This window comes from Mycteria americana, chromosome 2 (assembly GCF_035582795.1).
Source record: "Mycteria americana isolate JAX WOST 10 ecotype Jacksonville Zoo and Gardens chromosome 2, USCA_MyAme_1.0, whole genome shotgun sequence".
NCBI classification, from domain to species: domain Eukaryota; kingdom Metazoa; phylum Chordata; class Aves; order Ciconiiformes; family Ciconiidae; genus Mycteria; species Mycteria americana.
This window is the reverse complement of record NC_134366.1, coordinates 96,604,711-96,630,421: the sequence shown is the minus strand read 5'-3', so window position 1 is coordinate 96,630,421 and position 25,711 is coordinate 96,604,711. Positions and strand designations below refer to the sequence as shown.

The window sequence follows — 25,711 nt, the reverse complement described above, 5'->3', positions numbered from 1 at the left end:
ATCAATAAAAAATAATGACCGTTGCCTGTATTTGGCTACTCAGGTCTGGTTTTTTCGAAAACACTTAACAATGGTTTTTGCTGAAGCTGGCAGGAGTTTGGGCTACATTAAAACAGTGGTGACTTTGAAGCAGTGACTTTCTAGTAAAGCAAAACATTCTTGGATTCAGACTGTTGTATTAGTTATTTAGTGTTTATAATGATAGATCAGTTTGTCTCCAGGTCGCTCAATCTTCACTCTTGGCTGGATTTTTCTTTTAGACAGTTTTAATCTAATGCTAAAAGTATTTGTATTTGAAACTTTTATCCTTACTTGACCCTGTTTTCAACACTATTTTTAAAGCAACTTAATGTTGTCAAAGTCTATTATAGTTCATAGGTATTTTCTTTTGTTTTTTAGGATGTTCCCATGGGGCAATATCATTTTCAGCGTTGCAGAGAGAGGTAAATTAATTTTTAAAAATCACTTATTCATATGAAGTCCATATAAATACATATACATTCGTAAGCATTCATACGTGTATAAGACATGCTTTCAAACATCGAGGGCCGTTTTTCACCCAAACTATTTTTCAGCTGATACCTGTTACACAGAGAAGGGCTATGGAAACAGATTTGGCAGACATGTTACTTATGAATTGCGAATACACTTCCTGCTAACAAGGAGCATTATTCTGAATTAGTATAAGTATGGTGATGGGCTACTATTCGTTTCTCCTAACAACCCAATTACTCTAGCAGTGGGGAGAAAATTATATGAGGAGGCACAGAGGGGTAAGAAAAGGGAAGATGGAAAGGGCTGTTAATAGTTTGTGTTACAGCAGCTAATAATATGTACGAAAAGAGACATTTTACATATTTTTAAATTGCTTTGTATTTGCATTGTGTTTTATTATTTCAAAATCTGTAGTATGTTTGCAGTAGTAAATATTCAAAATAGTTTGTGGTCTTCCTGTCGTGCTCCTGCTACACAAAATGTTTGCAAAATCACAATAGCTTTAGGTTTTCATTCTCCTGCTTGGTACTTCAATGACTAGGGCAAGAAGGTGAGAAATGGAAACAGGGTTGAACTGATCACTTCTTTAAAAACACCCAGAATTTCTAAGTCGAGAAAAGAATGACATCTGTTTAAAAAACAAGCTTAGCACTGTCAGAAACCTGAAATGGTTAATTTTTATTTTAATGACCTGATAACACTTCAGATAATGTCTTTCTTGCAAAATTGTAAGTAACATCACAAATACCGTAAAATCATTTGAAAGAACCCTTTAAAATTTTGTATTTTTATTGTCTTTGGTTACGCAAACAAGTCATTCTGTCTCTTCCTTCCCCATCTCTCTGCTTGGTAAATGTCCCCTCAACAAATCACAGGTTACTGGAGAGCTACGCAATTACCTAAAATATTGCTAAATTCCAGAAGATGAACAAGTTTTGACTGAATATGCATGATATTAATAAAAACAGTCACTGATTTTAAAACTGAGCATTTACATTTGGACAGTATGTCAAAAGGACTTCTGTCAGCCTTGTGGTAAAAAGAAAGACCATTGGACTGTGGTATTTGCAAATAATGCAATTCTTTAATATTCTGAGATGTTCTTGCTTTTGTGTTTCTAATTCCACTCCAAAATGGATCCAAAAGGTACAAATGTTATCATGTGTCTTGATACCATATTATGGAAGGAGTTTATAGAAACCATTACTGAAGTCTAATGTCCATAGTGAGACGTGTAACTAGGATTCTAGATAAGCTAGTTAGTCATTCCCACAGGAGAGAGCACTTATTATGATAATAAGCACTTTGAAAATCAGTATTATATTAAAATATGAAAATGTGGGTTTTGAAGCCTGACTGTAGGCTTCTGTTTGTGGCAATCTTAGCTCTTATCTACTTACATGATAGTCTTATGTTGTTAGGGATCTGCCAAGAGGATTAAGTGTGATTAGATAATGTCTCCTCATCTGTCTAGTTATTTCTTCTAGGCAGATTGTTTCGTATGTGAAAAATAAGTTGTAAACACTTTCTTACCTAAATTCTATAGCAATGAATAGGCATGAAATCAGTTGGGTTGTTTAAAGTTACTGTAAGTACATTAATATCATTTCTGTATGAATTTGAATCCTGCAACAGGTTATCAGTTCTGGGGAAATAACCCAAAAACTTGATGTTGAAGAAAATCCATGTTACCTTTGACAGGGTTCAATTTGTACATTAAGAAAACTTTGGTAAGCAAAAAGAGTAAAATTTCAGATCTGACTGTTGACTTCTTACAAAACACTGTTATTAAGTTAACATTGGATTTAAGTTTTCAAGAGGCAGAGACATAATCTGGCAATATTTGTAATATTCCATTTTTAAGGAGAGCGCAACTGCTGAAAGGACTGATGATGTTTTCAGTAACATATGTTAGCAAAGACAAACCCATTCTGATGATCTTTTCATGCTGAGTCCAGTGAAAAGAAAGGATCCTTTTTTTCATTGTATTTGTCTTACAAGTTATAAATAGAGAAACATGACATATGTTTGAAATTAATTTCAGACTTGGTGCTCAGTTTTCCTATTAAAAATAATAAAATATTTCCAAGAAAAGAAGAGTGATCAGGCTTTTCAATAGAGAATACTTGTTATGCCTCAGTGCACTAGCACATTATTGTTCATCATACAATTCTGACAAGGATTTTTAAAAATAACTACAAGAAACAGGAATGTTTTATGAATTTGAGCATATTCCCATTCTTTGTAATGAATTCATAACACTGTGGAAGACTTCTCTTCAACCAGAATTTCTTGAACTCTCTTGGTTTGGTTTCTTTACAAAATGTTTTCTGATGTTTTTTTTTTAAGTGGTCCCTAATAGCTAACCTCTAGATTTGTGTGTGTGTGTGTGAGACTCTGTAGCTTATGCTGTTTTTGTTAAGAGCTTATTATGAGGCTCAGTGTGCCTGAAGCCTATAGCCGCTATTGAAGCATAAATGTTAAAAAATTGTTATTATGCTCACAAGTTTATGCCAGCTATCACCCCATTGTTTAAAGTTAATGTTTATTAACCATGTAATGATTTTCCAAAGTAACTTCCCACATTTTTCATTTCAGAACAAAATCACAGAAAAGAAGGTTTGAGGAGGAACTGAATGAGAGGATGATCCAGGCCATTGATGGAATCAATGCTCAAAAGTATGTTTTTATCCTCTGTTGTCTCCTTCCTTCAACTTTGACATAAATCTGCAACAGAGGGTAGTGTTTACTATTTCTCACTCCCACATGCACACAGAAGTCTGAAAACAGTAAAGTTGTCACTAATAGTGGCATAGGAAGCTCTGCACATTGTGAAGATAGGTTGTACAGTAACATTTTCTACCATATGGGGTAAGACAGTGCCTGTGAATCATGGTGTGACAGAGGTTTTGGCTTGTCTTGATCTTCATGGCAAAGGGATTTTTGCTCTGTAACTCTTTGTGTCTGTATGTACACTCATAGCCGTAACTACAGAATTATCTCATCTGAGAGCAGAGAAGACATAAGAAATAGCTGGCTTGGGAATCAGAATGACGTGAAACTTGATGCTTCATAATTGTCACAGAAACATCTCCTCAGAATTAGAAATTTTCCGTAAAATCATAGTTTAATATCTCTCTGTTTCAACTGGTTCGTTGATTTCTTAGAGAAGGCTAAGCTTCATGGCGTATTGAAATTGTTGGGAGAGGCAACATGGCATGTATTTTTTCTATGTCCTAGGAAGAGCTGGAGGTGGTATTGATGTGCTCCGTTTGCTGGTGAATAGATAAGACTAAGAAAAAAATCGATACCAGTCCAAAATAAGTGTTCAGGTTTCTTATACTTATCTGATGAAATAAGGGAATTGCCCTTCAAAAATGTGGACAATAATTGTGATGAATTACATGTTTTCCCCCTTACTTCTGTTACTCAGAATCTTAATCAGCTGAGTATTACACCTAATTATTAAATGCTTATATGTCATATTTGGTTTTTTGCATCTGATTGTCCTATTAAAAAGTACTTGGCTTTAGGAAAATATTTTTCAGTTATTATTTATAGAAAAGAGTGTTGATAGTTATAGGTCATACAAAGAATACAGTGAAAGAAGGTAGGTCATGTGATAGGCAAAACCTTTTGATTATACTAGACTTGCCTAAACCGGCTATATAAATTTTGGCAATTTTTATGTGTCTTCAGATACACTTGCTCTGATAAGTAGATTGTAAAAATAACGGTTTGATCTCAAAAGTAAAGCATCTGGATAAATGCATTAAAATAAAGTATTGGTATGATCATACTGTATGTTGTTTTATCTCAGAGCGTCGCTGTCTTATCTAATTAGTGCATAAAATTCAGAGAAACTTGGGGATAAAAGACATTTGTGTGATAAAAAAGGTTTCTAAAAAAGTTTCAGTGCGTTTTGTGAATTACATGGGGAATTGCAGAAAGATAAGGAATGATGTCATATATCAGAGAAGCTGAATGCCATCTTCCAAAACTAGATTCTCTACCTATCCCTGTATTGATTTGCTGAATGAATCACTGAAAAAATATTGTTCAATTGGGTACCTGAGAATAAGTTGTCAAAAGTTCTGATTCCCCGAATGGCAAGTTAATTCAATATTTTAACTATGTGAATGCTAAGCCCTCAGAAAAATTAGATAAAAGTTTTCCTACATTTAGGACACAAAACTAATCATGTTTTATTTTCTTTATAATTGTGCGGGCTTTTTGTGCCTCAATTTTTTGGCTGTAAAATGAAAATAGCACTATCAATTAATATAATGGAGTGGTTGTGAAGCTAAATCTTTTGCTTTTGTGAATCAAAAGATTGAGAAATGAGAAAACTGGTATTTCAAAATGTTTTTAAGTGTAAAGTTTGGATTGTATAGCGAATAGGTCTATGACTGAATGAAGAAAATGAAAAAAAAATATTGCACATAAAATACGGTATTAAAATTACCATTCTTTTAACCTTTTTAATTAGAAAATTGCATGACAATAATTCAAAAGTAAACATTCATTGTACAGAGCCATTGTCTCTTCCACCCTGAGCTGTCAGCATGGTCTGGCTTTTTCATCCACATCATGGTTCTTTGCCATGTGTCATTCTGTGAAAAAAGCACCTAGTTGCAAGCAAATGGTCATAATATGTGGGTCTTTGGACATTACATGCCCAGGTGTTTAACAGCCAGTAACTGGAAGATAAGGGAATGTAGAGTCTGGATCTTCTTAGTCCAAGACACAGCTGTAGTCCAAACTGATCACTGTTTTTACATGGTGTAAAATAGTGCAGTACATATTGAAATGGTACCTCAGGTTTTTAAAGCAGTGTAGCATTTTCTCTGGGCTCCCTCACTCACTGCTCTCCTGCTGGTTCACAAGCTAGCTTAGCTATCTTTCCATAAAACTGCCAAGCGCCACATGCACAATGTCAGTAACTCGGGGCGCCTGGGTTCAATTCCTTCTTCTGGAATGCAAATGAAACTGTGGCATCTAAAAAGCAGCCCGCTGGCCTTATAGCGTGATTCAGAGTAGTAGATTCAGTTGGCAATGCTCCTTGCAAAGTTGCATGAGGAAAGTTGTGAGCTGTTTATTCATTATTGTTCTGTTAGAGCACTACATTAGAAGATATGTAAATACAGATTTAAAAGAGCGAGTGAGGAATGAGGAGTTTCTGTCTCTCAGCTGAGTACCTTAGCCATTAGGGTGTAACATCATACTTTCTCCACAGGTTTCTTTTCCCTGTACCTTGAACAAAGTATTCCTGGCTATAAAGTGCCCATCCTGCACAGGACGGGGATGAGTAGCCCTAGCTATGCCACCCTGACCCTCAGTGGTTAGGGGACTTCTGTAGGACATGTGATGGATGGATAGCCATCTGCTAGCTAAATATATACCTACAGAGGGAGCTAAACTAAAGTTACTTGCTCTTTGATAAGTAGGTTACAATGTTAGACACACTCTCTTTCCTCTCTTTTTTAAGTCATGGTGGCTGCAATGTTCTGTGCATAATTCCTTGCTGTACACTGTCAGTCAGTACACACCCTGTCAAACCACAGAGCTCTGGATACAGGCAGAATTTAGCTGTCTGTCTGTGTTGTTCCTTGAATTGCAAAAGAATTTAAATAGAAATTTGGTACCTAGCTTCCCAGGGGGCATATCCCCACGTACTTGCAGATACTTTGGCAACCTTTAGGCTCATCAGGGAGTCAGGCTGTAGGCAGAATTTTTCAGCCCTCATCTCTTTGCCAAAGGTATGTGACTTTGTGCTTCCTTTTCTGTACTTACTCTCCACTTTCATTTGTCTGTGTTATACTGTTTCCCTCATCTCAGACCTCTCGGCACCTGCTACCTAAAATCAGTATATTTTTTTCTGAGCTTTAAAGTAGAACTAAAAGCTCCTGAAAACATGAGCTTGTAATGTGGCATATGAGGCAGCATTTGCTCTAAATGTTACTACTGATTTCACATGCAATCAAGTGTGTACAGACCAAATTAGGCCTTTGGAAGTAGATCTGCAGACAGAATTTTTTAGCAGTGTGGTAATGGTAATTAAATCAATCCGCCTGTCAGATACCATAAGAAAAAAAGGGAAATTAGTTAACAATTTGGAGAAGACGGTTACTTTTTGTTCAATGTATATAACTAAATGGAAAAAGACTTGCACTTAATTTTCACAGTTTACCAAAAATGTTCCACAAACTGAATGTTCTCTCCAGTAGATTACAGCTGGACCCAAACAAAATCATGCTATATGTACAAGAGGAGCCTATCATATCTGTTTCTTCTCAGAATCCTAACTATGATCAGATGTATATGTGAGACATTGCAGAGGAAACTGGGAAATATATTTTTGAATTCAGCATACCTAGAACTGAATATGTTTTCAGCCCCTTTTTATAATGAAACTGATTGCACCGAAACAGGGACAGTCTCCCAGGCAAGGAAACAAATATTTTAGATTTCACAAATCAAAACTAATAGCTTACACTCCACTCTGTCCACTCCTGTTCTCCCAGGACCCTAATTTAGGATGTATTCCACTGTGATTCATTGCTGCTACTTACTTGCGTTGCAACCTGTCAGCTGAGACATTCCCTTTTATTTAGAAGGCATTAGCTACACTACCAGCGTAGAACCTAACTTAAAGTTATTGCTGGAAAGGTTGCAAAAAAATCTTAAGCCCTGCTATTACTGTTCAAGCTTAAATATTGCATGTTACAGAAGTAGTCTGCTTAAATATTTTTTTCAAATTTGCCTATTCCCCTTGAGGTGCAAGCAACCTAACCCTCCTGAAATTTAAATATTCTGTTTCTTTTCCAGTGTCCATTAAAATAAATGTAGACTTTCATATTAGAACATTTCATTTTGTAAAAGTTATGTCAAGCTTTTGTCAAGATTCACTTCTTTTAAAATAGATTTGTCATTTCATTGCAAGTACATATTCTATTTTGTATTTCTCATCTTTAAGCAGGGAAGAAGTTTTTATAATCAGTAAAAAGATCAAAATCTACCTCTAGAGTACAGGGTCGTGGTCAAGATACTAATACAGCTCAAAGACAAAATCACTCCACCTCTTTTAATAATGTTTTTTACATTTTCGTTCAGAATAGGAGCTTGTAAAGTGTAATTTACCTGCCACTCTTGCATATTGTAACAGCGCACTTCTTAAAGGTACCTTGTGAAGGACTGTTTTTATCTCAGGTTCTCTTCTGTGCACTGGATATACTACAGTATTTTGGACACGAGTGGAATATCAGTGTCAGAATTACATCATATAAATTCCTCCCTTGACTGTCCTTAGGAATGATCCGCAGAAAAAATGGTTCATCTGAGCTTTTGTTTCATGTGGACGTTAGCAATAGAAGTCAAAAGGGAGAGGGGATTTGTAGTTTCTGCTTTTACTGTCAGTGCAATTCACCATATACATTGCTTTCTTCAAAATTATTTTCTTATTTTACTGCATTTCAGTAATATAAAAAGACAGGACTACTTTATTCTTATGTCAATTATAATGTTCCTTTTCTCTTCTAGGCAGTGGCTTAAATCTGAAGACATTCAAAGAATATCACTTCTTTTCTATAATAAGACTCTGGAAAAAGAAGTAAGTTATTTTCACTGCAAATTCACGGTTGATTCCTTCTTTGCCTCATCCTAAGCGAGGCTTGCTTGTATCCCTTGCTTTTGTAACACAGAGCCATGGCCACAGCACCTCTCCTGCAGGGAGAAGTGCTCAAACCTTACAATAATATTTTACCTCATTTACAGAAGAAATTTTATGAATGTGATGTCTGAGACTGCTTTCCTGTTTGTAGGGCTCTGTAGTTCACTTGAATTTCTTGAAATTTTCATGGTCTCGCAGAAGTGGGAGGAGGTTTGATAGTCCAAATTTGATGTAACTGGAGCAAAGAATTCCTAACTTCCATCACCTACATCCTCAAAAGGCATTTACCAAACTCCACTTTTTAAAACTTTTTTGCCATGTCTCAGAGACTCCACCTGTAGTATTGATAGTCTTGTAATGACATCAGTTGCTCATTAGTTTTCTCCATATGCACTTGATGCTCACAGTCATTCCGGGGAAACAGTACTGTAAATGTTTTTTAAGAAAAATGCCTAGCTGTCTTGGGTGCAACACACTAAATGTTCTTCTGACTAATATGTGTGATAAAACATGTTTGAGACATGTATGTACAGATGGAGTAAATGATATTGTTTCTAGTCCTTGGAGTAATGATCAGAATGAAAGATTCCTCCCTTTTAGGTGACTCTCATGACCACTAGCCTAGAAAGTTAGGCCTTTGCTTTGTTTTATGGCCTTGTAGAGCTTGATTGTATTTCTTCATACTGCCACAGCTTCAGCGGGAAGACTGGAGAGTTGCCTCTTTCTGCTTTTTCATAAGCATAGGGCAGCTGATAGCTGAACATTTATGCTGTCCTTAAGGGAAGTAAGACATAGGTTTGACCACAACTGGCTCTATGAGTGAACCTGATGAGAATGGGATAGAGGAAGTATTACCATGCTGTGTTCACACTGTGCAGCATAGGTGCAAGAATCCTCTGGATCCCATGTGGTGGTCAAATACATATTTAGTTATTTTTGTAGATATCTTGCAGTTCAAACCATCTGAAATAATTTTCAGATTCTTTCACAGCTCAGCAGAATGGTGTTCTTATGGCCAGCTGCCAAAGGCATGTGTTGTGTGCCCTTGGCAATGCACTAGGGTGAAAAAAGTTTCAAGGCTTGTTGAGGCTGTTTAGAAGATGGCATAAGAGGGAAGGTGCTAGACCCAGTGTGGTCTCATCCATAGTGTTTAAAGGGTACACAGAGTGGATCAAAGGTGTGCCTAGGAGCACATTCAGATTTTAATGTGGGTGGTACTAACCGATAAATTCTGAAAGAGAACTTGAGAGAAAACCATCATATGAGCACTTTGGACAATCAGGGAATAGGGACTTGGGAGAAGATCAGGAAGCTAAGTCTTTCAGCTGTGTAGATAACCTCTGTAGGAGCCTAATCTCTTTTAGCCTGTAGAACGGCAAAGAACTAATTGTTCTTTTCAGATCTGGCTTTTTAATATCTTTCTTCACTGCCTTTTAATGGCTCATCAGTCCAGTCTTGACTTTAAAGAACTCAATAAGAAGCCTACTTTTGATTTCAACAGGAGCTTTTCAGGCCCTGTATGACCTGAAAATACAGCAAGGTAATAAAGCAAAATAATTATTTAACCTAAGGAGTGAGTCACTTGACTTCATTGGGAAGCGTCTGGAGAAGTGTGAAACACTGAAATGAATTTACCAGTGGGTTGCAATTTTTTGAGATTTTAACAGCAGCTCAAGGTCCAAAATTGTTGGACAAGACCATTAAGGAACAACAAACATATTCAACAGATGGAAGAACAAAACTTGCTGCAAATGTACCCATTGAGCAAAATCATATTTGTCCCTTGAAATTCAGTTAGGTATGTGATAAGAATTGCTTTTAATTTGCCATACAATTCAAAAGTGAAAAAAAGCTGTTGGGTTGCTAAACTCAATTTCTACATGTTCATGTAAAGTTTGGTGCACCAGTTTCAAGGGCAGAACTTGGCAGTAAGCACAAAGACACAGCTGTGTGCTTGCAGTTAGAAAGCAACAGCTCATGCACAGTCCATTTTATGACGTTTGCATTCGGAGCACTTTGTGAAAATAATCTTTGGTACATTTTGTTTTAATAATCAAATCTTAAACTCTTACCCTTTGAAAAAAACTTCGATAGGGTAAGTAACTTTAATAGGCCCAATACTTAGGTCATTTCCCTTTGAGTACTTAATTGGTTTCAATCTAGACATATCTATCTCAAATAACAGAACAACTCTGATAAATATTTCATTGCTTAATTCTTATGTCTCTAGACAGGATAATTAGAGATTCATAAATAGATTTTTTCATGACAAAACAGATCAGATTGACTCTCTCCTAAGAATATCAAGTGTTTAGTAGCATCAGTGGACATATGAGGCCTTTTAACACAGATATAAAATATTTTAATTGAAGTAATAATATAGCCCCAGTAAATATCAGTATGATTGCTAGCTATGCTGTTGGAAATAGAACGTTTATACACATCTGTAGCACAGTTTACACTTTGCTGCTTTGTGTGCTCGGAAGTTTCCTGTCTAAATGACTGTTACGTTTTTTTATAACTGTTTCAGCCCATTCAGTATTTATTAATAATTGAAAATCAGTTTGGGAAATTAACGACTAAGGAACTTGGAATGGGCTAAAAATGGTTGGCCATTCCTAAAAAATATTTTTAAAAATGCTTTCGCTTTTTTTTAATTAAACTTTTTATGATGAATTTGGGATAGTCCTGTTCTGTGGAGGAACAAGACAAAAGTATTTGACATGGCTACTTAAGCTGTTCTTCAAGAAGTAAAAGGATTCAATACTATGCCTGATAATCCCTAGCCCTGTGTGAGTGGATGTGGAAGACACTGAACAACAGGAAATTTACTGTTGCTAAAGACTGCCTATACATATCTGCATCTTTAAGCTGAAATTTCAGTTGGGTGATATTTTATCTGCTTTGGAAATTGTGTTTTTAACATTTGCTTTTTTTTCTTCTAGTATCGGGCAACAACTCTGCCTGCATTTAAGTATTATGTGACTTGTGCCTGTCTCATATTCTTCTGCATTTTTGTTGTGCAGATTCTCGTATTGCCAAAGTAAGTGGTATTTAACATGTACTCATTCCTATGTATATTTGCTCATTAATGTAAAAAATAGAAATGTATAAGTAAAAAATTTTGGAATTGTCAGATTGCAGAGGTCAATTCATGGAAATGAAATTGAACAGAGAAGATTGAGGATTTCAGCCCATTTTCAAAGTTATGCTTGTTTCTAATTTTAAACGCTGTCAATAGCGTGATGCCAAGCATTAGTATCAACCCTTCATTCATTTTAGTTTTTCTCTTTGCATTTAAAAAAGTGTGATGATGACAGGAATGAAATTCATATGTGTAAAAAAAAGTAATAGAAGCTATAAGTTTGTGCAACTAAAATTACATGTAAAGTAAGTGTGACAATTGGATGCTGAAATGGGACAAAATGGATTGCAGAATTGGGACTGTGATTAAATACATGTATTTAACATATTACTGTGATAATACTGCTCTATTCAGCGTGCAAACAGAGCATTACTATTCATAAAATGTCTCTTTTTAAAACTAATTTTAAAATATAATCAATTGCTGGAATAATTATTTTTATCAGAATGTATATATTATGAGCTAATTTATATTTGTCCATATAAATCAGCTATATTTCTATCTGTGCATATTCTAGAAAGGCTGAGAAAAATAGAAGACAGTTCCAATAAAGAATATTTTATTAGACTTCTTAAAAGGAGATTTTGCTGTTGATTGTTTACATAGTGGAAAGTTGATATTTGTTTTATAGCAATTGCTTCCAAAGCCAACACTGTATATTCCCTGTGATACAATATTTCTTCACTCATAGTCTTTTCTCCTGTGCAGTGCTTTCAGGAGTAGTATTTATAACCTCAGTTGATTGATTGGTCTTGCGCTGTAGTACTTACTCACATTTTAATTCAAAGCCAGAAGGAACTGTTAGGTCATTATAAATTGACTTTTCATACTGCAGACTTGTTTTATAACATGTATAAAGTTTTATGGACTTCTATTCAGGTGTTACAGCATTTTCTTTGCAAAGGGTTTCCCAGCTAGTTTCTAACATGGAGACACAAGCCGCAAAGGGACATTCTTCCAAGAGTTCAGCAGTATCCTGTACATAGTTCAGTCTGACTTTAGGCATTACTATTGCAAAATATGAAATTAAGACTCATGACTAATTTTATTTGTCATTTTGCATAATGAGTATATTTTACAAGCTCATACTGTGTTTTGATTAGTACAGGAATTAATTCAGGGAAATTCGTGGTTTGTGATATACCAAAAACCAAACTTGGATTTAACTAGTCCCTTCCAGCAGTATGATTTATGAATCTGGTTTTATGTTTTGATTTTAGTCATGAAAATGAATCTGGATTTATCACCTATCATACACGTGATGATATGTGATGCTAATTTTTCTATATCCTTATTATGTCTCTTAAACCAATTGTGTAGCTCATTAAAATACATCGGATACTTGAAATTAGTGAACTCTAGGGAGCTGTATTCAACCAGGGAAAGTGTCCTCCAACTTGTAAAAGCATATGCTGATATTACATGATCTCTTTCTAACATCAGAGCAAAAGATACATATAGTTTATCATTTTCATTACCAAATGTAAATTATCTTTTGGTCTTTTTATAGGGTTGCATATTAAATTGTAAAAGCAGGAGTGTAAAATCAGGTATTACCAACATGAATGGTATTCAGCTTCAAGGGGTCTGTGGATTAATTTAAGAGATGCAAAAATGGAAGACAGAAAGGCAAGGTATTGTACAGGCATCTGCATCTTTACTGGAAAACTGGGAGCATCGCAAATTAAAAAAAAAGTTGAAAAATCACCAGTGTATGTAGTCATCACAAATGTAGCTTAAATTGAACATACTCCAGTGCTGCAGATGTTACTTCCTTCCAGCAGAAAATAGATAAATAAAAAATAAATAAATCATAGTTTAGTCTAAAATTCTATCTAGGCTTTTTGTTTTCTTCCAAAAATTCTACAGGATTTTTAAATGGTGATCTAATGAAGACAGGGAGATAAACTACATCTGTCATTGGGTTTTATATTCACTATTCCATTAATCTGGTTTTGCAGCAGTGTAATGTCATTGATTTCTGTGCAGGCACACCACCTGCTGCTTTAAAGTTGATTTGGAGATATTTGATGGTGAGTAACATCCAGCAAGTTGCAAGGAATAAGTAATATCTCCAAGATCACGAGACGTTTATTTCAAGGATGAAATAATTTATTAATGTTTTAATTTTCCTGGGGTCAATAAACTGATGTGGTGTTTTTGTAATAAACTTTACACAAAGTGGTAAATATAAATTTAATCAAGTAAACAATATCTTGGGGTGAAATGTATCATGAGGAGTAGGTCTTTATTGTGACATTAAAGTGACACAAATCTTCATCATTACATTTCCTCGGAACACGCTTCAGTAGCTCTCTAGCATTCTTGGTTTACCAAGTGACAGAATTATCTCCCGAAATTCACAACAGCTCTATGTTCTTTATTTAGGGAAGCAGTCAGCTAACACAGAATTGGTTTTGAAATGCAAATTGGTGAATTGATGAAAGTATATTCCTGTTGAACAGGAGTTACTTCTTGTGCTATTCAAGTAAGGGATTTGTTTGGGGCTACATTTAAGATTCTTCCCAAGTCTTTGCTCTCTGAGGGTGCTATGTTCAAGAAATTGTGTCCTTTTGTCCTGAGTCATGCCAAACTAACAGTCATCTTGTTCTGTTACCATGGAAGGTGGTTAGGAGGCCTTAACATAGTATTTCCAGTCAGGCACAGCTGAATTTCTTCATAGAAAAGGTAGTACTTAAAAACTTTGACTGAAAGCAGGCGTGTAAAATATGACAGTATAAACAAAAGAAAACCACTGTTACTAGCTATTTTTCTGCTGTATCTGATTTTAAAAATATCTCAAGTGGAGTTATAATACTCAAATGATTTTTCTTAACACTGAAACTGCCATACAATTAGGCTACATAGCCATTGAATCCATTGATGGCTTAGTGAAAGCATCAGTCGAATTAAGAAAGAGTTACTATTACATACCAAAAAAGTCTGAATTCAGTTTTGCCTTGTATAATTCTCATTTGTAATTGCTTCATTATGTTTTTATCACCTTAAGAGAATTTGCAATCAAATAGTTCAAAACATGAATGTTAATTACCTGGCAAGCTAAGGAAATTCTCTACATCCCATTAAGGGACATGTGCCATAAGTCACATATTTTCCTAAAAGTTACAAAAGTGTAGAAGGAATACGTTCACTTCTCAATTTTTCAGTATCTTTATCTTCATAATAAATTTTTATTTTTCAGTTAAAATGTTACCAACAAGACATAAGTATGTATAAATACAATTTTTTTTCCAATCTCATACCACCTGATAAAAATGATTATTCAAACCAGATATTTACTGATGAAACCAGAAAAATATGAGAAGGATAGCCAAGATCGTAAATTATTTACACTTGGAACTATCTGAAGCCTGGGAAGTTCTCATATTGTTTCCTCAATTTTAAACTCTGTCCTTCTGTAGGTTATTGTCAAGGGTTGTCCTCTCAGGGTTCCTGGTGGGGCACAGTAGCAGAGAGCAGATCTTTCAGAAATGAGGACATTCCTTGAAGCGTAGGAAGAGGGAGGTAAAAAGTTAGCTGGCTTATGGGGTCCCAGGTGCTCTTTTGAGAAAATGGTATGCCCGAATCTGTCAATGCAATGCATTTGGTGACTTGTGCAATGCGTTTGATGACTCTGCACAATAAAGGCGAGATTAGTTTACTGTAAAGACCTGTACTGTTTTTGCAATGTTCCAGTGACAAAAAATAAATGCATGTTATGGCTTTCCTATGGTTGTTGCCTCAGGTGAGGCTTGTTTATGGTAGCACTTAATTTTTAGTATTTTGCTTCCCATTATAGCATTTTCAGCCCACTTCTTTCCTTCTAGGAGCAGCATGAAACTATTTCGGCTTAGCCTGACTGAAACAGAAGTCCTCCTGTTCCCAGAAAAGAAGGGGGTGTGGGGAGCAAAAATCTTACACCTTTTGTCCTCTGTATTCACAGAATCACAGAAATGTATAGGTTGGAAAAGACCTTTAAGATCATCGAGTCCAACCATAAACCTAACACTACCAAGACCACCACTAGACTATGTACCTAAGCACCTCATCCAAACGTCTTTTAAATACCTCCAGGGATGGTGACTCAACCATTTCCCTGGGCAGCCTGTTCCAATGCTTGATAACCCTTTCAGTGAAGTAAAATTTCCTAATATCCAGTCTAAACCTCCCCTGGTGCAACTTGAGGCCATTTCCTCTCATCCTATCACTTGTTACCTGGGAGAAGAGACCCACCCCCACCTCTTTACAACCTCCTTTCAGGTAGTTGTAGAGAGCGATAAGGTCTCCCCTCAGCCTCCTTTTCTCCAGGCTAAACAACCCCAGCTCCCTCAGCCGCTCCTCATAAGACTTCTGCTCCAGCCCCTTCACCAGCTTCGTTGCCCTTCTCTGGACACGCTCCAGCACCTCAATGTCTCTCTTGTAGTAGGGGGCCCAAAACTGAACACAGTATTCGAGGTGCGGCCTCACCAGTGCCGAGTACAGCAGGATGATCGCTTCCCTCGTCCTGCTGGCCACACTATTTTTGATACAGGCCAGGATGCTATTGGCTTTCTTGGCCACCTGGGCACACTGCTGGCTCATATTCAGCTGGCTGTTGGCCAACACCCCCAGGTCCTTTTCCACTGGGCAGCTTTCCAGCCACTCTTCCCCAAGCCTGTAGCGTTGCATGGGGTTGTTGTGGCCCAAGTGCAGGACCTTGCACTTGGCCTTGTTAAACCCCATACAATTGACCTTGGCCCATCCATCCAGCCTGTCCAGGTCCCTCTGCAGAGCCTTCCTACCCTCAAGCAGATCAACACTCCCGCACAACTTGGTGTTGTCTGCAAACTTACTGAGGGTGCACTCGATCCCTTCATCCAGATCATTGATAAAGATATTAAACAGGACTGGCCCCAACACAGAGCCCTGGGGAACACTGCTTGCGACCGGCCGCCAACTGGAGTAAACTCCATTCACCACCACTCTTTGGGCCTGGCCATCAAGGCAGTTTTTTACCCAGCGAAGAGTATACCCATCCAAGCCATGAGCAGCCAGTTTATCCAGGAGAATGCTGTGGGAAACCATGTCAAAGACTTTACTAAAGTCTAGGTAGACAACATCCACAGCCTCTTCCTCATCCACTAAGCAGGTCACCTTGTCCTAGAAGGAGATCAGGTTAGTCAAGCAGGACCTGCCTTTCCTTAACCCATGCTGGCTGGGCTTGGTCCCTTGGTTATCCTCTACGTGCCGTGTGATGGCACTCAGGATGATCTGCTCTATCAGCTTCCCCAGTACGGAGGTCAGGCTGACAGGCCTGTAGTTCCCCGGGTCCTCCTTCCAGCCCTTCTTGTAGATGGGTGTCACATCTCCAGCTATTCACCACTCAGATCTGGATTCTGATACCACTTTTCCTTTTTCTTATCCTCAGTCCTTTTCTCTTTGTCCTGATAATCAGAATCTTCTTCACCTTGCCATGTAATTCTTGTTCTTGTGCCACCCCAATAACATCATTGATCATGTAAAACAGCTGCAAAGACCTTTTGTTCTTTCCTGTTGCACATAAGCTCTCCTTATGCCATGTTAATTTTATTTTCCTTGCTTTCCAGTTTCTCTTACAAACATCTTCATTTCTTCTTCTACAAGGATGCACTGCAAACTTGACTCATAAGGCTATTCTTGTGTTGAATCATTTTTTAAGGTGTGCAGGCTCATTTTGTGTATCCTTCGTATCAGAGAAAGAATAGCAATAGTTTGAAATGCAGGAATGGCTACCTGAATCTTACTGAAGGACATATATGATTGGAAGTGTTTATGCATATGTAAAAAATAAGCCTGTTAATTACATTCCTTTTCTTTCATCTCGTCTGTTGTGTACTAGATTTTAAATTCCTAAGGATAGAGACTGTAGTTTTACATACGCTGATGTACAGCTTACTGTCTCAGTCTTGATGAGAAATTCTTGGAGAACATGTATTCATAAGCAATAATGATTTTCAAATAACTTCTAAAAGAAACATTATTTCAAGATTAATATATGTTGTGAATTGCCAGTTGTTTGGTTTTCATCAGCTGTTCACATCGACCCAAAATCTGATGAATACTTAGCATATAAGAGGTTCTCTGAATGATTGGCAGGGCATCTCATAAATTATTCTCCAAAATGCTTTTAATGGCAGCAATATGGCATCAAATTGGTTTGTGACGTTAATGCTTTTTTGTTCTTTCCTGAAAATAGCTTCTGTAACACTGTTGTTGAAACAGATCAAAATGTTTTCCAATATTTGTACGTAATCTAAGGAAATTGATCCATAGAGTTCTACTCCTAAATTTTAAGTATTATCGTTTCTAAAATGTATATATTTGAATTCAGATGTGATGTTGTCTAGAGAAGAGACATGTATGCTTTTATTAATAATGTATTTTAATTCTGAATCATATGTTTATGGAGGAGCTAACTTAACCTGTAACATTTATTATGGTTTTGTGGAAAAAGCAAGGCATATAAAACTTATTTCTAAAATGTCATTCCAATGTTTCTAGCATATAAGGTTTGATAAAATAAGATATTTGCTGGTGCTCAAAGGAGTTGAGAGATATTTTTTAATTCTGTAAAAATGTCAAATCTGTGGTTAAAACTGAAAGCAGACTCTCAGGTGAGGGACTTCATGACGGCATCTATATCCCTTGCTTAAACAACTCAGTTGGTCCAGAGCTTCTCATCTCCTCTTGGCATTCATTAAACATAATTAGGTCCCACTGCATCTTTCCCTAGGCGGCCATGCTAAGTAGCTCTCGTATGGTGCCTGATGGAGCAATCATGCTCTACTGTGGTATTCATATAGAGAGATTTCCACATTTGCAGAATGAATGCATTCACGGATTGTTTCTGCATTCCTATTTCTGTTTACTGAGTATCCAGGGATGCTATTTTGGCTAGACTTTCCTATTTATAACACACAAGAAAAGGATGAGCTAGAATGCTGCATAAGGATGATTTCAGGAAGAGTATAGATTACTCAACTTTTTTCATTTAAAGTCTGTTGTTATTTTTTCTTTTCTTCATGGTGTTGTTTTCCTTCCTATCCTGTCCTCTGATACTTCAGAATCTGCTGGCCAGCAAGTCAAATTTGATACCAAATGGAGCTTTCAGAGGTGTTGAATCCCTATCTATTCATGAAATAGCAGTCACTATATTAGGGCCCTTGCTGACTGAGAGACTGCAGCATCACAGATATCACAGGTTCTAGCTGCAAGACACTGAAAACTGGGCATCATTGTCCCATGTTATTGCTTTTCCTACCTTTCGGGGGGAATGTACACTACCAACAAGTTTATTTTGTATATATATTAGACTCTTAAATTACAAAATCAACAGCATAAAAATACAGCAATAAGGATATTATTTAATACAGGCTTTCTAAAGTAAAAACAAAACAAAACATTGCTGCTGTTAATGCACTCTGTCATTTAAATTATTTGCGTGGAAATCATTATCTTCTCATGGTAATAGTTTTGCAAAGTGAGAGGTAAAGCCAATTCAAGTATTCCTGAGTTGAGAAAATGGCAGGAAAAAGGCCTGTCATTCTGGTAAGGATTGGAATTGTTTTTCCATGGTGTTGATGTTTAGAAGTTGCAACTTGCACATGGTAATTTTTCATATCATCAGTATTATACACAAAGAAAGGTCATGCTACAAATGTAACAGAGAAATTAATACATGTTTTCTTATTTCTTGTAGAACATCTATTCTTGGAATTTCATTTGGGGCTGCATTTCTCTTGCTTTCCTTCATTTTGTTTATCTGCTTTGCTGGACAGCTTTTGGTAGGTATTCAAGGAAATGTAATCCAGTAGTTAATGGTTTCTTTTAAATAACATGAATTTGCCAAGTCGTTCTGATTTTGCCAAGTCACTCTGCTTTTGCCGAGTACCAGTTAAATGAGAAAGGCTTGCACACTCAGGCTTCAGAGGACATTGTTTTGTCCATGTTAACTTACTATATAAAATGTCCTCATTTATCTGAAAAACAGAAAATGCCAGTGCAGTGACTGTCTGTACTGACACTGACACTCTCTTTCTCCCATGTGAAGCTGGATCATCTGAGAGGTTTGCATTATTGTTTGATTGATTGTCTTCTCAAAATTTTTGCTATTCTGCTTACAGGTGACTCATGAGTGCTTTAATTTGGGGGACTGTGTACTTGTTTAAGTATTGTATAAGACCATTTTCTGAGTTTAGGGAATATTTCACAATAACAATTTAATTTGATATATAAAAATTTTATAGTAAAATTCTAATTTTGCCATTAAATGGTCCAGGTGTTATTGTAATGCCTATTAGTGTACCCAATAATACGCTGAATTTGAGAATTTAATTAATTCAAGATTTGGACAAACGTTTCAGTATTTCACAATATAATTTACAAGTTTTATTGTCCTCCTTCCAATCATTCTCAAATAGATCCAACATATAACTCCATCTAGAACAAGGTATTTCAGGATTTGTAAGAAAGTGAATGCAATTTGAATTTGGCATGTAATCTAGAATAAAACTATCTGTATACTTGTTACTTAATCCCCACTTCTCCTTCTCTATATGTGCATTTTTCCACAAGCTCCCATGGAGAAAGCTGAGAGAAAGATCTTTTATAAAAAAGCAAAACATGCACATGGGAAAGACAATTACACCACTATGCAGTAAAAGAGTAAGGAAAGGTGGCCTGGCAGTTGAAGCAAGAAACAGAGGAAACGGGATTTTATAATTTCTCCCTCTTCCCTTGTGAGGCTTGTAATTAACCAGGACATGTTTTTAAGAAAATGTAATTAATCTACATTTCAGTTGTCTTTCCAATAAGGTAGGGATGCTGCCACTGCTCAGGAATTAACCTGAGATATAATGCAACAGTATTTTTAGATATTTTAAATCCTTGGAGTGAGGTCCTAGAGGTATTGCTATTACCTAACAGCAAAAATTAGTTCTCATGTAATGTCATGCTTGATTGCTGTTTTTTATTGACATAAGAGTAAAATGATGGAGTCAGAGTACTGCTGTTGAATAAGCAAATAAAAAAAAAAATCCTTCAAGGAAAAACCAGCCTTTTTCCTGTAGGAAAAAGAGGTGCCAATGAAATGGTGTCAAGAAGTGTTGGGATATACACTCTCCTGGGGCTTTTATTTATAATGTAGCTTAGGAGGAATACACATGTATTTTTCTGCATTTGAAGGGATGGCTAAGCAAATATCCCAAGTCAGTGTTGAGGAGTCGTGCCACTTGCATAATGTCTAACACCTACGTTCAATGCTGTTTTTCCTATGTCTTGTATGTACTGTAAATACTTCCCAGAAATGGACACCTATTATTGCATTTCTGTTAACTTGCGAGATGTCATGTTCTAACCTAAATAGGTTGAAGAGGAGCTATTTATTTCTATGTCTTTATGAGTTCAGCTGCTCTAAAGCTGAAGGTAGGCTGCTAAGAAGCCTTTCAGCAAGTAAGTTATGACCATAGTTGATGCAGCGTTGCCTTTCCTTCATGAGCATGGATGTAGTTCTGTAAGGTGATGGATGAGAGGCAGCTAACAAGAGGCAGTAGGTTTATCTTTCCGCTGTCCTCTCCCTAAGATTTCTTCCTTCATGTCAAAATCCAAGTATTGTTTTGCAGCTTTAACCACAGTGACACCCTATGTTATATTTTGGTAGCATATCCATTGCAGTATCTGACCCATAACTATAAATACTTTCTTTCTAGAAGAAAAAGCCTGAAATTCTGAAGTGAACAAGTATCAATATCTAAGTTTTAACACTATAGTGTCAGCATTAACAGAAATCAAGCTTTATCATCCTAATCCCAATTGGGTTTGGGGGTTTTTTTGCCAGTGTGGGTTTTTCCCACGTCTTTTTCTAAAAGGGTATGTTTTGGATTCCCTTGCAGAATGCATGAAGTAAATGTGGATGTGCTTGTGTGTACACCCACCTGCACGTAATTACAGAGTTTAAAATGACCAAACACCTCTCTTCTAAAAACGCACAGAAAGAGAAGAGAATTTTTTGGGCCTGACTGACCCAGACAGATGAGCTGTGGTGGGTTAGGCTTGGCTTTGGGCCAGACACCCAGCTGCTCACTCACTCTACCTCCTCAGCAGGATGAGGGAGGAAAATAGGATGAGAAAGCTCGTGGGTTGAGATAAAGGCAGGGAGATCACTTACCAATTACTGTCATAGACAAAGCAGTCTCAACTTGGGGAAAATTCATTTAATTTATTGCCAATTAAAATAGATTTGGGTGGTAAGAAGCAAAAACAAACATTAAAGCCACACCATTCCTCCCCCCTCTCCCAAACTCAGCTTCACTCCTTCGCTCCAGATTCCTCTACCTCTGCTCAGGCAGCACAAGTCGGGGTGGAGGGTGGTCAGTACATAAACATTTCTCTCTGCTGCTTCTTCCCTTCACGCTTTCGCCCTGCTCCAGCATGGGGTCTCCACAGGCTGCAGTTCCTTCAGGAACATCCACCATAGTTGGGTCCAGCATGGGTTCTCCATGGGCTGCAGCGTGGACATCTGCTCCAACATGGAGCACCTTTTCCTCCTCCTTCTCCTCCTCTGACTTTGGTGTTCCCTCTGCTGTTTCTCACTCTTTTTGTCCCCTCCTCCTCTCTGCCCAACATTTTCTACCCTTCCTTCCCCAGGCTTTCCCTGAGGCTCCCACCTGTGGCTGAGGGGCTCAGCCGGGCCCTGCGGTGGGGCCGTTGGAGCCGGCTGGAACCGGCTGTGTCCAGCACGGGGCAGCCCTGGCTGCTCCTCACAGGGGCCGCCCCTGCAGGCCCTACCACCAACCTGGGCACCTGCACCCGGTACATAAACGTGCAGTAGTAGTACCTGGCTGTTACGAGATGTATAGAGTGGGACCTGTAGTCCTGGCAAAGACGGCAAAATCTAAGTTCAAGTTGGGACGCCTGGCTGTCACTGCATTATGCACTCCTCTCAATACTTTGATACTTTGCCGTCTCAGTCTCCACCGATTATAAATGGCTGTCACCACCGCTGAGTAAGTCACACAAACCCCAACTTTGAACAAGTTTCTCTATGATTTTCATTTCATTGGTAAATGAAAAAAACCATCCAGACTGTAATGCTAAAATTACTAGCTCTTATTGACTTTAATTACAATATTGTAAGAAGACATCTTTGCCCGCTCTTTCACTCTGAGTTTACTATTAGTTGATTTTACTGTTCGGCAGCACTGTAGCACAGTCCAACTCAACCTGTTGTGGAGTCATAATATCAGCCATTAAATAAGAATAGGAATGTTTCCATCAAATGATGCGGCAAAGCAGTAGCACAAATAACGAGGTTACAGACTTCCAGATCCTGCCTTTGCGGCGTGTCATCCCCTGCCAGCCTTGGGCAAACAGGCCGAGGGCAGGGAGGGCTGACAGTTCTCATAGAAACAGTCGTTTGCCCATAGGCATTAAACCTTCGTCAACCCTAGCTAAAATTGGTGTATGTCCTGAAATGTGAAATGGATTTATATCCTTTGTATTCTAATTACTTCTTTGTGCCTATGCAATTTTTAATTTTTTTTTTTACCTTTTTAGATAATCACAGTATTCAGAGTTAAATCTTAAGATTACGAGTATTTTTGGTCTTAAAGATCCTTTTTGGCTTATATTTTCATATTTTAAATGTAGGCTATTCTTTTTTGTTAATTTTGAATATTTTCTTTGAATTTTCCTGGAGAGGTTTCCTTCCCAAATTACATGCAGATAGAGGACAGTGATTGTCCTTTAGCTCATATATTTTTTGTGTCTCTTCTCTTTATCTTCTTGAAGTATAGACGAGTTCATAGAACAAGTGTGAAATGCCTCAGACCTGGCAACTGTTAGATGTGTTTTACCTCCTGATGTGAATGCAAGGAAGCAGATATCTGGTTACCTAAATGATACATTGGAAAATGTAATGCAATCAATAGACGAAAAACACAGTAAGCACGTAAAGGGTAGCTCTCTGTGGTAGCTGAGGTAGCCTGCTGAGGAAGTATTAGTCTCAAGCAGATGTTCTTTGTGCATTGATTCAAATACTGTCTCAAAAATTTCTTTGCGTTACCTGGGACATGCGTGCACTTAATTGATACCACATACTCTTTGTGCCAGTTATTTTCCATTAATATGAAATGGCTTTTTGTCGCATATGTTTATACCTTGCAAACCTATTTAGCTACTTCAGCTAATGGGGAAGATTAGAAGTAAAAGCATTTCTTTCCTATCATCTCATCTGAACATGTTTATAGTCTTTCTTAAATATCCAGTCGATCCATGGAATTAGCCGAACACAATACCAACAAAGCAAATATCAGAAAATAACTGGCTCCACAGTTGAGAAAGATGCTCTGATTTGAGGTCACCGGAGCGTCTAACAAAGTGCAGCCAGTATGTGAGCAGTCCTGTCCCTGCTAGAAGAGAGCATGTTATTTATTAGTTGCATTACACCACACCACTGTATAAAGAATGATATACAATCTTTGCCTTTGTTTGCAGGGATTTGTATTTTACTTTAAAGCAATTGGCATTGCTACTTAACAATCAGAAAGACTGTGTACACTTAAGATACTTAAAGGTTCTACAGGGATGGGAATATCAGCACCAGCACTAGGAAATTATTTTCAACCTGGAATATTACCTCTGATGTGAGTGTCTCTCTTAATGCAGATATGAATGAAAGATCGAGGTCCTTCAGTTTCTTCAATAGTAAAGCTTTCCTTGTGAATGAAGATCAAAACAGGGATGGGGGAAGGCAGGGAGAACCCAGAGAGGCACTTTCGCATCTACAACAGGGTCCATGAAAGAGGCTCATCAAACCTAAAAGTCATTCTGATGAGTTTCTAGCACAGGCACTGCAACAGCAAATCCATCTAAGTTAAGTACTATGTTTAGACTTCAGGAACTGTTAGAAATGTACTGATTTCAGTAACAAAAATCCTTCTTCTTACTCCTTCTTGAGTTATGTGTTTATGACATGTTATGTGATTGTGACCAACTGAAGAAGTTGGCTAACCTGGTGAAAACCACAAGTTTCTTATGTCTGTTGTGCCAATAAGTTCTCTTTTAGTATTTTTTGATGAGTGAGACTATGTTGAAATTTTTTAAAATCTGGCAATGCTGCCTTTTAGTGTCTTTGCCCAAGATGAGATTGTAAGTTACCTCCAAATAAAGAGATATCCGAGTGTGCTTCCTAATACCAACAGTCCAGTATGCGAAGAATTTTCCCTACAGTTAATTAATAAGAAGGATGAAAGCAGAGAGCATCCAGATTGTTTTGAAGGTTCTTTTACATGTATTACCTGAGAGGTGATATCCATGATGTGTAAGTACCGCAATATGGTCACAGGTCAGGGCTTCTGTTGTGTGAGGCAGTTTTTGGGTGGTAGCATCTTACCTGGAGATCAAGACTTGGTCAACGTAGAACGTAGCATTCAGAACTTCTTTCTTCCTCTAGTTCAGTGCCCTGAGCACTGTCTTTAAAAAGTCATTCAGGTTTGCTCTTTCTCAAAACCAGTGTCTCTTTAAATATTTCATGTGAAATAGAAAAACTTTGACAGGAGGGACTGAGAACGTCTTACCTTAAAATAGAATATAACACAGCGACTGTACATTTTCTTGAGGAAAGCAGCACAGGAAGTACCGGGACTGAACTCTGAGTGCCTAAAGGCATATTTATACGTCTCACTGCCGTGTTCTTTCCTTTGAATTAGACAGTTGAAATGAAGCACATGGCCATTTCAACGTGACCCTTTGTGAAGGATAATAAACACTGCAAAGTATGGTGAAATTAAAAACATGATACTGACTTTAGTTTTTCCTGTTATTTCTTTATTCAGGATTCTAGCTTTTGTCAAACCAGTTGTATCCAATATAGGTTGAGCAGACTCTTCACCTGGATGCATTTTGTATGATTCAAAATGCCTGGCTTAGATTTACAGGTGCCACCATGGAGTTCAAAAGTTTGGTGTTACAGTACTCATTTTAGAAGTGCTTTGGTCCTTTTTATCAACAATAGGACCATTAGAAAGTATGCAAAGTATAAGCTTGTGTCTCTATACAAAAATCACCCTTCTCCAAGCTTAGGTCAGTGTAATCACTGCCAGCCAGTCAGCCAGTTCTTTGGATTTGAACTTTGGTGTCTTCTTCAAGTCTGACTGAAAATGAGCATGTGAAAAAAATGTGAATTTTGGGGCTTTTTGTTTCTCTTGATTTCATTCTTTGTAACATCAGTATTAGTAAAATATTAAGTTGTATTTGAATGCAAAATGAAAAGAACAATAATAGAACTATAGAAAATGTGATTCACTGGCATTCTGTAAATAAGAGGTCTTCAGTCAAGATGTTCCAACCTCTGCTAGCATGTGAAGGAGAAGTGTGACAGCTCTTGC

The 25,711-nt window shown here is 37.3% G+C and overlaps 1 protein-coding gene across 8 annotated transcripts in view; it reads left to right on the top strand.

The window, feature by feature from the left end:
• Nucleotides 1-25,711, top strand: part of ADCY2 (adenylate cyclase 2) — a 239,302-nt gene that overhangs the window by 164,849 nt on the left and 48,742 nt on the right. For all 8 annotated transcript variants that reach the window (XM_075494063.1, XM_075494061.1, XM_075494060.1 and 5 more), the window contains 5 exons: nucleotides 400-443; nucleotides 3,094-3,174; nucleotides 8,035-8,104; nucleotides 11,110-11,207; nucleotides 19,027-19,111. In XM_075494063.1, the coding sequence (XP_075350178.1) occupies nucleotides 400-443; nucleotides 3,094-3,174; nucleotides 8,035-8,104; nucleotides 11,110-11,207; nucleotides 19,027-19,111 (378 nt within the window). The remainder of the gene's footprint in view (nucleotides 1-399; nucleotides 444-3,093; nucleotides 3,175-8,034; nucleotides 8,105-11,109; nucleotides 11,208-19,026; nucleotides 19,112-25,711) is intronic.